The sequence below is a fragment of the Zea mays genome, chromosome 8 (assembly GCF_902167145.1).
Source record: "Zea mays cultivar B73 chromosome 8, Zm-B73-REFERENCE-NAM-5.0, whole genome shotgun sequence".
NCBI lineage: Eukaryota > Viridiplantae > Streptophyta > Magnoliopsida > Poales > Poaceae > Zea > Zea mays.
The window spans coordinates 169,079,280-169,093,370 of NC_050103.1; the positions used below are offsets into that span (position 1 = coordinate 169,079,280).

General features: G+C 44.3%; 2 protein-coding genes across 2 annotated transcripts; one reads left to right on the forward strand and one right to left on the reverse strand.

The window, feature by feature from the left end:
* The first annotated feature begins 6,564 nt into the window (after window positions 1–6,564).
* On the forward strand, window positions 6,565–8,406 carry LOC109941942 (uncharacterized). The gene is made up of 9 exons (XM_035961998.1): window positions 6,565–6,627; window positions 6,733–6,756; window positions 6,847–6,960; window positions 7,046–7,126; window positions 7,516–7,640; window positions 7,725–7,905; window positions 7,994–8,119; window positions 8,231–8,292; window positions 8,382–8,406. Exons 1-9 carry the CDS (start codon window positions 6,580–6,582, stop codon window positions 8,404–8,406), a joined length of 786 nt encoding a protein of 261 aa, XP_035817891.1. The 5' UTR covers window positions 6,565–6,579.
* A 1,124-nt stretch (window positions 8,407–9,530) lies between these two features.
* LOC103637495 (protein FAR1-RELATED SEQUENCE 2-like) lies at window positions 9,531–11,333 on the reverse strand. The gene is made up of 6 exons (XM_020542743.2): window positions 11,136–11,333; window positions 10,787–11,054; window positions 10,355–10,695; window positions 10,214–10,279; window positions 9,997–10,131; window positions 9,531–9,925 (listed from the first exon to the last, which is right to left on the reverse strand). Exons 1-6 carry the CDS (start codon window positions 11,286–11,288, stop codon window positions 9,572–9,574), a joined length of 1,317 nt encoding a protein of 438 aa, XP_020398332.1. The 5' UTR covers window positions 11,289–11,333; the 3' UTR covers window positions 9,531–9,571.
* Window positions 11,334–14,091: the final 2,758 nt, after the last annotated feature.

Genomic DNA, 14,091 nt, shown 5'->3' on the forward strand with positions numbered 1-14,091 from the left:
TTGCAACAGGGACCGGGAAAGGGGGATACCCCGAAAGGGATCCTTCTCCGCGAAGGAACCGGGCTCCGAGCCCCCCATTACTGATCAGGGGTTCGAAGGCTGGCCCCCCGAGGGTTCAACAGTCGCCTCAGATCGCGTGGGCCCGACACCCACTACTGGTCAGGGGTTCGAAGGCCAGCCCCCCGAAGGGCTTCATGGCCGCCTCAGGCTACTCGGGCTCCGCGCCCATTACTGATCAGGGGTTCGAAGGCTGGCCCCCGAAGGGTTCACAGTCGCCTCAGACACCGAGCGAGGGATGACCAGGGGTACGTTCGATACATAACCGAGGCTCGGGCTACGCTCCCGAGGTACCCTAGGACATTTCCGAGACCAGCAGGAACGATCTTGTAACGGAATCCCATCGGAGGGAGGCATCGAGCCCTCGGACCCCGTCGCCAGGGGACCGGGTCCGGCAAATCACCCGCAGGTACTTTTGGGCGTGCCTCTGGGCCCCTAGCCGACCCCCAACGAACGGGGCACGGACGTCCACTCGGATTACCCGCTTGCAGCTCACCGGAGACACCATGTTCGGTGCCCATCGAGGGTAACATGGCGCACTCCCCCCCTCCTCCTTGCGGAAAGGCGACGTAGGGGCGTATGTAAAAAGCCGAGTCTGTCCCTGATCGTCCTCTCGCCCTGTGCAGAGGCTCGGGGGCTGCTCTCGCAAAAACCGGCTCCGGCCAAATCGTTGACAGCGTCAACATACCAGCCCGAGAGCTTGGGCCCCGACCGTGCACCCGGGCTACGGCCAGTTCGCATGAGGGAACGACCAGACCAGCCGAAGTATTAAGACCTCGAAGGAGTGTAACCACTCCTCCGAGGCCTCGGGGGCTACACCCGGCGGGTGCGCTCGCGCGCACCCACCGGAACGAAATGCAACCGAGAAAGGCTGGTCCCCTTGCAAAAAAGTGCGACAAAAGCCTCCAAGCGAGTGCTAACACTCCCTTCGAGGCTCGGGGGCTACTGTCGGGGACCATAATTAGGGGTACCCTCAAGACGCCTAATTCTCAACTGGTAACCCCCATCAGCATAAAGCTGCAAAGGCCTGATGGGCACGATTAAGTCAGGGATCAGTCCATACGAGTGACTCGATCACGCTTCACCCGAGCCTAGCCTCGGCCAAAGGCAGCCAACCTCGAGAGACTTCCGTCTCGCCCGAGGCCCCCTTTTTATGGCGGACACATCACCGGCTCGCCCAAGGCCTTGGCTTCGCTCAGAAGCAACCTTGACTAAATCACCACACCGACTGACCAAATTGCAGGGGCATTTAACGCAAAGGAGGCCTGACACCTCTATCCTGACACGCGCCCCCGGCAGAGCCGAGGTGACCGCCGTCACTCCACCGCTCCACTGGCCAGTCTGACAGAAGGACAGCGCCGCCTGCGCCACTCCGACTGCAGTGCCACTCGACAGAGTGAGTCTGACAGGCAATCAGGCCTTGCCAAAGGCGCCACGGCGAACTCCGCTCCGCCCGACCCCAGGGCTCGGACTCGGGCTAAGACTCGGAAGACGGCGAACTCCGCTCCGCCCGACCCCAGGGCTCGGACTCGGGCTAAGACCCGGAAGACGGCGAACTCCGCTCCGCCCGACCCCAGGGCTCGGACTCGGGCTAAGACCCGGAAGACGGCGAACTCCGCTCCGCCCGACCCCAGGGCTCGGACTCGGGCTAAGACCCGGAAGACGGCGAACTCCGCTCCGCCCGACCCCAGGGCTCGGACTCGGGCTAAGACCCGGAAGACGGCGAACTCCGCTCCGCCCGACCCCAGGGCTCGGACTCGGGCTAAGACCCGGAAGACGGCGAACTCCGCTCCGCCCGACCCCAGGGCTCGGACTCGGGCTAAGACCCGGAAGACGACGAAACTCCGCCTCGCCCGACCCCAGGGCTCGAACTCCGCCTCGCCCGACCCCAGGGCTCGGACTCCGCCCTGGCCTCGGCTGAACGACTTCCGCCTCGCCCGACCCCTTGGCTCGGGCTCGGCCACGGCAACAGAAGGCAGACTCAACCTCGGCTTCGGAGGAAACCCCACGTCGCCCTGCCTAGAGCACAGACCGCCACGTCAACAGGAGACGCCATCATCATCCCACCCCGAATCGACTCGGGTCACGGAGAACAAGACCGGCGTCTCATCCGGCCAGCTCCGCCAGAGGGGCAATGATGGCGCTCCACAAGCTCTATGACGACGGCGGCCCCCAGCTCTCTTACGGAAGCAGGACAACGTCAGCAGGGACTCGACCGCTCCAACAGCTGTCCCTCCATCAGGCTCCGCCGCACCTCCGACAGCCACGACATCACGCCAGCAGGGTGCCCAGATCTCTCCGGCTGCCACATTGGCATGTACCTAGGGCGCTAGCTCTCCCTCCGCTAGACACGTAGCACTCTGCTATATCCCCATTGTACACCCGGATCCTCTCCTTACGACTATAAAAGGAAGGACCAGGGCCTTCTCAGAGAAGGTTGGCCGCGCGGGACCGAGGACGGGACAGGCACTCTCTTGGGGCCGCTCGCTTCCCTCACCCGCGTGGACGCTTGTAACCCCCCTACTGCAAGCGCACCTGACCTGGGCGCGGGACGAACACGAAGGCCGCGGGACTTCCACCTCTCTCACGCTCGGCTCCGGCCGCCTCGCCTCTCCCCCCTTCGCGCTCGCCCACGCGCTCGACCCATCTGGGCTGGGGCACGCAGCACACTCACTCGTCGGCTTAGGGACCCCCCTGTCTCGAAACGCCGACAGGTATTGCAAAACATCCAACTGCATTAATTGTGGCCATGACTTCAAACAACATACGATGTCAACTTGTGTAAATGGATCCATATGTGACTTAAGCATTGGTCCCTCCCATGATACACACTGATCTATGAGTTTGTGAAAGTTAGTGTATTCTCTATCATAATGGGTATAATATACTGTTTATGTTTGCTACTACTGAGAGTAGTAGATTTATACATATATCTATATATCGTCACATACTTGCTATATTTTTTTTGAATTAGATTAAATATTAAATTACTTAAATTCTTAGCGTTAACACTCTCTATTTTTTCATTAATGATTGCATGATATTTCTATGGATAGATGTACTATATATATAGATATAGATATAGTATTTAGAGCCCTGGGCTCTCTCTAACTACAGGAAGCCCCGATCAGACACCGACCAGGTGCTCTGACCGGCGCGCACGCTTTACTGGTTTACTGTAATACACTGTTACGTCAATTATAAATACGAGTTATGCTCCTTTTTGTTACCGTTTACACTCTTTTGGTGTGCGCACGTCTCGCGGCATCCGGGCCCACGAAAAGATCGTGTTCCCGCAATCTGGGCAGTTTACGTAATCTGGGCCCACGAATCAAGGAACTGAGCCGTCGTTTTCTCAGCTCAGCTCTCCCGTAACTATCGCTCCCGCCGAACCCTAGCCAAATCTGCCACCGTATGCTGCTTCTCCTCGGCGCCCGGCGAACCCTAGACTAACCGCCGCCGTCGCATTAAGATTCTCCCCCGCAGTTCCCCCGCCGTCGCATTCTCCTTCACCGCCGCAGAGACCCGCCCTCGCCTTCTCCGCCGCACGCCCTCGCCTTCTCCGCCGCACACAGGCTGTGGCCTTGTTCTTCGTCTCCGGCAAGGGCCCCGGAATCGAGGAGGCGGTTGTGCCGCCCCTGCGTTCTCCTACTCGTCAGAGACCGAGACCTCGATCTTCTCCACCGCGGCGGCCGAACGCCGAGTCCCCTACCCCGTCGCGAGGTCCGTCCCCAACGTCGAGTCCCCGACGCATTTGACACAGCCCCGCGTCGCGTTGGGTTGTCCCCTGCACAGGTGTCTCGGATTCAGCCGCCCTCCAGGCCCATCCATATTCCGGTAAGCCATCAACCTTTAACTCTTCCAATCTGAATCGTAGATAGAGTTCACATTATTATTTTGCCAATTGCTTGATTTATCAAATACCAATTCATTATAAATTTATAGTTAATTGGAGACACAAATGTATACTATGCAATCTATCACACCTTTATGCAGTTTACAATACTTTGTTTATGCTGATTTGTTGACAGAAGTATGATCCATACATCAATACATTATGCCATAAAACCTATTGTTGTTCAAATTGGGCCAGCTCACACGAAATAACCAGGTTATACATTAATTAGATGTCGCATATGAGCAGATTTTTTTTGATCAAGTTAGTCTCACAAGTTTATGCAATTTACAATATTGTGTTATGCTGATTTGTTGACAGAAGTATGATCCATACATCAATACATTATGCCATAAAACCTAATGCTGTTCAAATTGGGCCAGCTCAAACGAAATAACCAGGTTATACATTAATTGGATGTCGCATATGAGCAGATTTTTTTTATCAAGTTAGTCTCACAAGTTTATGCAATTTACAATATTGTGTTATGCTGCTTTGTTGATACATTTATGCAATGTATGGTCATGAACTGATCTGAATTGACTTTGTGCTTATCTTTTTTTTGATCCTTTACGTATTTTATGTATATGTGTTGTTTCATTTTGGCAGGAACATCAGTGATGAAGAACGTAGACCGACCACCTTCCAATCCAAAACAGATCATAATCCAGTCTACTCAGGAGTGCTTCAGCGTTGACATACCGCGTGCTCCGGCGGGGACTGTTAGACCCGAGACAAGGCATGCTGCTGATGAGGATGATGACTTTATGCCATTATCCAAGAAGCGTAAATTGGACGACAGCCCTGGGAAAGTTTTGAAGAAGGTAGTCACTAAGCGGAGGAAAGCAGTGCCCCCCCCGACAGGTTAGATATTTATGTCTATGGCAATATATCATTTTTATGCGTGAAATCATGTTGTCTTGATGTCTGAGTTAAACATTGTGTTGCGATTATGCACTTGTAAATGTTTACAATATTCATTTTATATATTTTTCCCAGCAGAAGCTGAATGTCAGATACAACCCCCAAGATGTGTTAGTAAGCATACAGATATTAAATGACAGACAGCAACAAGCAATTGCACGTAGGGGATTTTCTAGTATTCTTGATATGAGACTGGACGCACTCGGCAGCAGATCACACTTAGCTTGGCTGATGGAAAAGCTCGACCACAATGACATGACAATTCGAGCTGGCCCTGGAAAGGAGCTGAAAATTACAAAGGATACGGTGCACCTAATTTTGGGTTTACCGAATGCTGGGGGAGGAACTGCATTGGGCATCGATGAAGCTGTTGTTGCCAACAATTTGAGAGTTGAACTTGGGCTATCGAAAGAAGATTTTGGGGTTACAGCTCTACAAGATCGTTTGAGGAAAGGTTCTGACGATGATTTAAGCATCAGATGCTTTTTCTTGATATTGTTCAATAGGTTGTTGTTCCCTACTGCCAGCTGGGGAATAACGAACCATGAGGTTCTTTTAACCGAGCAGATGGATCGTTTCCACCAGATTGACTGGTGCCAGCTTATTTTCAATGATTTATGCCAAGCTGCCAAGAAGTGGCATAACAGGAGCGTTACGAACGTTTCTACAACCATCTATGGATGTTCCATCGTTATTCTTGTAAGCATATCCTTTTTTGTCTGTTACATGTACCCATAATCTTGTATGCAAAATCCATATACACGTAGTTTATGCTTTTGTTATGTCTTATAATGACTCATGTTATGCCTTTTGCAGCTGTATTATTTGGATCATTTGCATGACTCAGCGGCACCCCAGAACAAACGTGGAACACCACGAATCAAATACTTTGATAGGAATATTATTCAAGCCCTGACAAGAGCTGACAAGGGCAAGATACGCAAAGGAGAAGAAGCATTTGGACATTGCTCGGTATTTTTTCTTATGTGTCAATCATTTTTTTTAGTTTTACTCCATATTTCACACATTTTTTTAGTTCCAAAGCTCCTCAGAGACCTGCTACACAGATGTACCACCCGTTCATGCACAATTCAAGGCATGATTCTATTTATATATTTGTTTGTCATAGAATTTCAACATAATATCCAGTTATATGCTATACATTTACTTAATAATTTTCAATTTACAACAGCATAAGACCAGGACCAAAACTTTTGATGTTCCTCGTCCTGACCCATCTGGACAGCACTCAATTTACATCGAACTCCCGCTCATCAGGGATTTGATATCAAGCAAGCTTAATCAGCTTCCATCCCGCCACCGCATGGGTTTCATAGAGAAGCTGTCACATTTTGATGCGGAGGTTGGTAAGGCGTGTACAGTTATTAAACAGACTCTTCAGCAGATTGTTGAGAAACAATTCAATCTATCTGATGTTTTTGGCGAGTTAATTGATGAGGTCCTCCGTGCCGAGGCGGGTGACAACAAAGATGCTTATGATGTGCAGAAAACCACATCAAAATCAGATGATATTCTTCCCCAGACAGCTGGTTAGTCTGTTTAATGTATTTACGTCAATATAAAAAAGTTATGCAATCATTTATCGATATGGTTTTGATGCCATTATTTTTAACAATGTTTTATTTGTTTACATGACACGTACAGAAGGATGTACGTGTCTGGCCCCCCCAACTGTACCCGATATGTCTACTCCAGTTTCTCAGCTGGATACGCAGTTTACAGACACACAGGTACATGAATTACTGTTAAGGCAACAACATATTCGTGTACTATTAGAAAGTTGTCCCGATGAAGCTGATATTGATCTACTGGTTCATACAAATATAACGAAACAGAACAAAACACCTACAACCTCAGTGGTAATGTTTTTACAATCATTATATTTTTTCATTCTAGGGTTGTATTAATCGTTTTATGTAAATAGCATATAACCATTACAATTCTTTCAGGGTAAACATGGTGACGGTGGCAAGAACATGCCGACCAATACAAACGTCACTCCTAAAGCAACACCACACATGGATCCTGACGCGCCGATATTTGATGCGACTCCGCAAATCAAGGTATGTCTAAACCCCCTCGTGGTTTTTCTATATTCTCATTAGCAGTTTACTAAATTTGTAATCCATTTATACCATCATTTGTTAGTCTACTGGCGGCGTACAACAAGTGGCAGAAACAGACTTGCCTGACAGTGGTCCATGCTTTGATCAGACTCCATCTGAACATGTCAGCTCAGTAATTTACATTTTCTTTGTAGTGTTCAACTTATCACAGATTTTGTACAGCCATGCTTCACAGTATAAATAGGTTATGCATCTTACAAATCAGTGTTATGCCCATTTACATATACATATATGCTGAGTAGATGTGCATGCAGTTTTTACATAACTGCTAGCTGCCTATGATAAATTACACATTCATTTATGCAGTTTGCAAGAATATTTCTTTCTCTTGATATGTATCAGTAATGGCAGCTCATTAATTTTATGCCAGTTTATGACACTTCATTCCACATACGTATATTCCACTTTATGTCAGCTCAGTAATTTTCATTTTCTTTATAGTTGTCAAAATTGTTCACAGAGTTTTATGTATATTTTCATATATATTTTTAGGTTTATGTTGAAACCGATCCAGCTACAAACACTCCACAGGTTGGCCAGACTTCTCTTGATTCGGAGATGCAAACTGTGTTAGCTCTACGCGAATATTTGTGTGGTCTGCAATCTGACACCGGCAGGTACGAAGTTCATACTTAATCTAAATTTGTTTATATGCTTGTAGATTTACGCCACCTCTCTAATTGATTTAAAAAATTCACCAGGACCATAATAGATTATGGTGAATATTCAGCGACATGTTCTGACATATATGAATCTTTTGCCGATGGGAAGTGTCTCGACAATGGATTCATGCAGTGTTTCATCCAATGTGTTATTCATGATGCAAAAAATCAGCAGACTTCCATGGGTTCGAACAGTTTGGTTCTTGATGTTAATGTTGGGGTAAACTATTGTAACTTACATACACCATTTTCATATACAAATTAGATCAACCCAAGTACACTCACTCCATTTATATTGTTTATTGCAGTCAATACTCAACTTTGAGGAACAGGAACGACACAGTCGCAATCCTCAACCTTTTGATGAATCTGTACTTCACACACTTCTAGACAATTCATTGCCTGAGACAGATGAGTTGGACCAATGCAAAGCGGTAACAATCGTATTTCATAATCCAAACACAATTCCTTTTAAATGTAACATATCACATTGTTATGCTTTTGTAAGTTACCCTGTTAATTTTATGCTTTTTTTACACGGTCAGATCATGGTCCCCATGGTAAGCAGGGGGCATTGGACATTGTATGTTGTCAACAAGGTCAAGAAGTGCATTCATATTTTAGATTCCAACCCATATGGACCAACACTTGGTGGAACTACATGGAAGGACTATCATTTTGCACATTTGGGCTCAGGTGGCAGAAAGTTACCCTGGGCTAAGGTTATTATGAGCAGATTAAACAAAGCAATACAACATGTGCGGCCCAGTTCATGCTTTCCCAAGTTTGGTAACTTCACAATTGACTTGTGCCAAAATTGTCCTAACATGGCAGCTGGATCAAATGACTGTGGGTTTTATGTCATGGGTTACATTCTATTTTATCAATGCGACGAAGGATCTTTGCGGTCAGACATAGAAGCAGTACGTACAAATTTACCATTTAATTCTACAGTTGGCCCATGGCAACACATGGAACAGAGGTATAACTAACTCAGTGTTTTTGTATTGCAGGGCAACACCAGTGAGATACGGTCTCTTGCGCTGCATTACATCACATTCCACCCGAAGAACAAAGCATTATCGCTGCTCCAAGACATCCAAAGATTCAAGGTCTAAAGGATGTAGTTTAGTTTGGTCATGTAATATATTTTGTATACAATGGTTCCCTAAACTTCAGATCAGTCATGTGTGTATATTATGGCCAAAGTCCGTAGACGTTTCTTAGTTATGTCATTGACAACTTTGGGATCAGCTTTTTTCTAAACTGGAATGTTGTTCCAAACTGTGTTTGAAATGTAATGTCTGTTTCTTGCATTTGATTCTTCCAGGTTCCTGTACAATATTGTTATGTCAATAACCTCGAAGTATGCATGTTTCTTGACCGGAGTTTACGATATAATTATTGAAAGGCTTATGCATGTTTGTACAGTCAGATTGCTGCATATGTACAGTCAGATTGCTGCATAACTGTACAGTCAGATTGCTGCATAACTGCATAACCTATCTGGACGTATGCATGTTTACGATATAATTATTGACCGTAGTATATGTACAGTCAGTTTGCTGCATAACTGTTAAAGCTTATGACAAATTACACAGACATTTATGCCAGTTTGCATTACACAACGCAGAGTCATTTTTTGTACAGTCATGGTTCACAGGCTTACCATCTTATGCATTACACAACGCATAGTTACGCAGGTTTTCACATACATTTATGCTAAGTATATGTACAGTCAGACTGCTGCATAACTGTTAAAGCTTATGACAAACTACACATCCATTTATGCCAGTTTGCAAGTATATTTATGATTCTTTCTGGAAGTAGTCAAACGAACACAGGAATCACATTTACACAAGGAAATATTTGTATCTTATGGTCTTCTACTCTCTACCAGATGAATCATCATCTCCGACATCCACCGTTCGTTTTTTCGACGTTGATGTCTCATTCCATTGCGGGGCTGCAGCTATGAGTTTGTTCCTTGAACCAGGAGGCCGTCCTCGCTTACGTCCAGATAGGTTAGCCAATCGAACCCTATTATCCTCGACATTTAAACACGTACGGCTGTTGTGACCATCAGCTATGCCACATTTCTGGCATTTCCTGCTCATCTTCTTAGCTCCTTTCGCACCCAATTTTAAAACTTGTTGCTCACTACTTTTGATTGTTCTTCCCTTAGGCTTGGCCTTATCTGGTCTTGTTAAGTTTACACCTTCCATATGAAATTCCAGTTTCTACAAAACAAAGATATCAAGTCAGATTTTACATTCTCGTATGTCATCATATATTGTAGCAATGTTTTCACCTTTCTAGCTTCCACATCCATAGAACTACTCTCAACCAGCCGAATGTCAGTGTTATGTTCCAATGTTAATATCTGCATATTACATTGATCATCCTTAGTATTGCATTCATTTGTATTAGAGCCCATTAAAATTTCCTGTGAAATAAAACAAAGTCCAGTGAGGACACAAATTTTATAGTGCAGTATATGTAATACATTATAAAGATCTGTTCCATACCTCGTTCCCATCATCTAATTTGCGTAAGTTGTCTATAGCCATTTCTTCTGTTTCATACGCTTCGACCTATATCATCATTACAATCATGGATCATATTCGACAAGTAATTATGCAAAATTCATAACATCACGAGGTGCGTACCTGGATGTCATCGCAAACACTTGTGCCACAACTCTCACCAGTACCTATATCAGGCTCCACACGCATCAATAACCCTAATAATTCGTCCATCATCTCTAGGGCTTTATCATTCCCAGCTTTAGACATACTCGCATGGTGTACTACTTTCATTGCTTTTTTAAGCAACATCTTCTGTCTATATGATCTAGTTTCTCCATCTTTTCCTTTCAAATTCCTATCGTCTCTTGAAAAAGCCACATCTTGATGCGCGGAGTATGTGTATCGTTGCAAAATATACTCACTTGGGATCCTTTCAATTTGTAGATGCATGAAAGCGCGTACAAGATGAACACAAAATAGACCTATAATTGATTAAACATACATTATGTCATATATTAATCGTAAACAGCTATGTATTCGTAATAATTTATAATTTTTTATAGTATAACATACCTGTATGCTCCCAATGCTTGCACTCACATGAATACTTTCCGGCATCCACATCAGCCCTTATCTTGAATTGGTGTTGACCCCAAACAATTTTATTTGATCTTGTAGTATGTTTCACCACCCAATCATGTTCCTCACCCTCTGTATCACAGTCTATTCGGTATGCAGTTGCATATTTTACTGTCTCCTGAAACCTTGTCATCACAGCTCTAGTGTATGCCCTTGCAACTCTTATTTCAAACATATACAATGTAGTTGTATCCTTTTGACCCTGCAAATTACACAATATAGTATTAATACTGTTTTGGTTTTAATAGCATAAAACATATGTTTATTAATTTTTTTCACTTACCATGCATCCTAGTGCCTCTTTGGCCTCTTTCATCTTCCTACTATGCAGGAGCTTCATCATTTGCTTTGCAAATTGATGAAGCGGTGTGTTTGCATCCACGTGGGCACTCTTCACCAACTTGTTCATGCTCTCGCTTCGTTGTGTAGAGACCATAAGACCACAATAATCTCCTTTGAAAAATGCAGGTACCCAATCTTTGCGTATTTCATATAATCTGGCAAGGGTGTTGTTCTCGTGTAGGTGGAAATCATCAAGCATCATCTGCCAGGCAGCCTCGAACTCCATTTCATTCAATGGATGATGTATTATTGATTGGAACCTTGTTTTGAAATCCATGTCCTCAAATCTTGCATATAATTCATTCAAGTGGGGCATATACCTGTTTTGCACATGCCACAAACACAATCGATGTATTGTGTTTGGGAATACTCTGCCAAGTGCAATTGGCATGGCAGGGTCTTGATCTGAAATATATAAATTTACATAACATCATGCAAGACAATATGATATCATATAGTACATGACATAATAATTACGAGCCATTTTATTACAACATACCTGTCAGCATCACTCGTGGTCCGTCACATCCCATGCATGTTTTGAACGTATTGAATACCCACTCGAATGTATCAACTGTCTCGTCTCCTAGTAAAGCAAACCCAAATATTGTGCATTGTAGGTGGTGGTTCGAGCCAACAAACATACCTAATGGCTTATCATACATATTAGTCTTATGTGTAGTATCAAAAGTAACTGCATCACCAAAATCAATGTACTCGGCTTGCTGGCTAGCATGGGACCAAAATATGCTTAAAATTTTCCCTTCTTTGTCCAGTTGAAAGTCTGAAAAAAACTGTGGATTATCTTTCTTGCATAATGAAAAAAAGATAACAGCTTTGACACATCATTTGCATTTCTCTCCCTTTGCCATGCTTTTTTCCTGTCAAAAAATGTAATGATTATGCATTATATCTAACTCAACACATTACGATTGTTTATGTAATATAAAATACAATTATTGTCAATGCATAATACACTTACAGGTTACTCATGTCCTGCACGGTTATTGGAACGTTTTCTGGGCCACCATGCATTTCTGTAACAAAATCCATAATGCAATGTGGTGGAATCCTGCTTTCTTGCATCGCACTAAGGAACTCCATATATTCACGATCATGTGTTTTGTTGCATTGCAATTGCCCTTTTTCTGTATCTTTCTTCAAAAATTCATGATTATGCTCATAGTTTACCAGATCAATCCGAACAGAAATAACATTCTCTTTAACATCATCGTAGATTTTTTTGAGTTTCATCCCAGCCTTGCACTGTGTTCGTTTCGAACATGTGTTACGTATCCTTGGATTTCCAGCTACCCTTTCAGCATTCTTTCCTTCCATTGAACAGTTCAACCATTTACAATTCTTCCGCTCCCTATATTTCTTCAACGGAAATCCTACCTCGTATGCATATTGACTATAAAAATTATACGCCTCATCCACGTTACTAAATGTCATACCGACTTTAGGTATCAATCTTATATCAATATTGTCCGGCTGCGCACAGAAATTTAACATTTACGATTCAATAGCGAATAAATTTAACGTAATACGAGAGAACTTACGTGGCTTTGAAGAATATGAGGTGTGTCCTGTTCATGTGGCCCAATATGTCTCATGGGGATGCGCTTCTCTGCGCCGACCACGTCTGCTGTTTTTGTGTGCTCTTCGATATGTCCAGGTGCCCTCAATGCTGCCGGAGGAGTCACAGATACACCCTCTGTGTATGGGCGATTGCAGACAAAACAGGTTGCATGTCCATTGAAACAGACGTACCTACTGCCTTATGCGCAGATGTTACAGGGAGGATGTCATCGCCAGCGCCGATGGTGGACATATTCTTCGCCAGCCGGACCTCTCACTTCCGCCGCCGCTAACCGCCGCCAATAATTCAGATGGACGAGCGAACGTGGACGCGACTGTAAAGTTGTATTAGTTTCCTGCCGTAACTGCGCCTTTATTTTCGCTCACGAAAATCACGTCTTGCCTTATCCCAAAACCTGCCGTGAACGTCTTGCATGGTTTACGCTATCATGTATCACAACGTTATGCAGTCGTAAACGTCTAGCACATGCAGATATTCGTGCGCGCGATTCCTGGCATGCAAAGATTCTATTTATGCATGAGTTATGCACATTTGTACACAAATTTATGCTTGCGTAATTGCATGTCGCGTGTAAGGCGGGATACGTGGTTATCCTTTGCATAAATGGCGCAGGCTGGCGTCCAGTGGGCCTAAAGCGACCCGTTCGGTCTCCCTGGCTGGGGCTTCGCCCACTAATGGAAGCCCAGGGCTTCCATTACCTCTTCCATATATATATATATATATATATATATATATATATATATATATATATATATATATATATATATATATATATATATATATATATATATATATATATATATATATATATATATATGGATTGATGATGGATGGTATTAGGACTTGGTTCAAAACCTATGGTTTGTGTAATGTGTTATTTTAATAGATTTTCAATATTTGTGAGTACGTGTGACCCGGCGAGTGAGTCTCACTCACATGAATATGGGTAGTAGGAAATTTTATACTCACCAGTGAATATGAGTGACCTAAAGATGTTTTTTTGCCATGAGTATATCAGTATATGTATGGGATAGCAATACTCGCTTGGTAATAGGCCTCATCTAGAATGAAGGAAAAACAAAAGAATTTTAGAGGATTTAGTTCCAATAAAAAAATTTAGACGAAAATAAGCATGATGTGAAAATAAGGATGTGGTCCAACCTCATGTTTTGTTTCCTCTGTTTTGTTCCTATGTTTTTCCTGCGTATCATCTAAACATATGTTTTATGACTTTCTTGTGTTATAAATTTTCGTAGGATTCTGATGATACGAGCATTCTAATCCTATGTTTTAC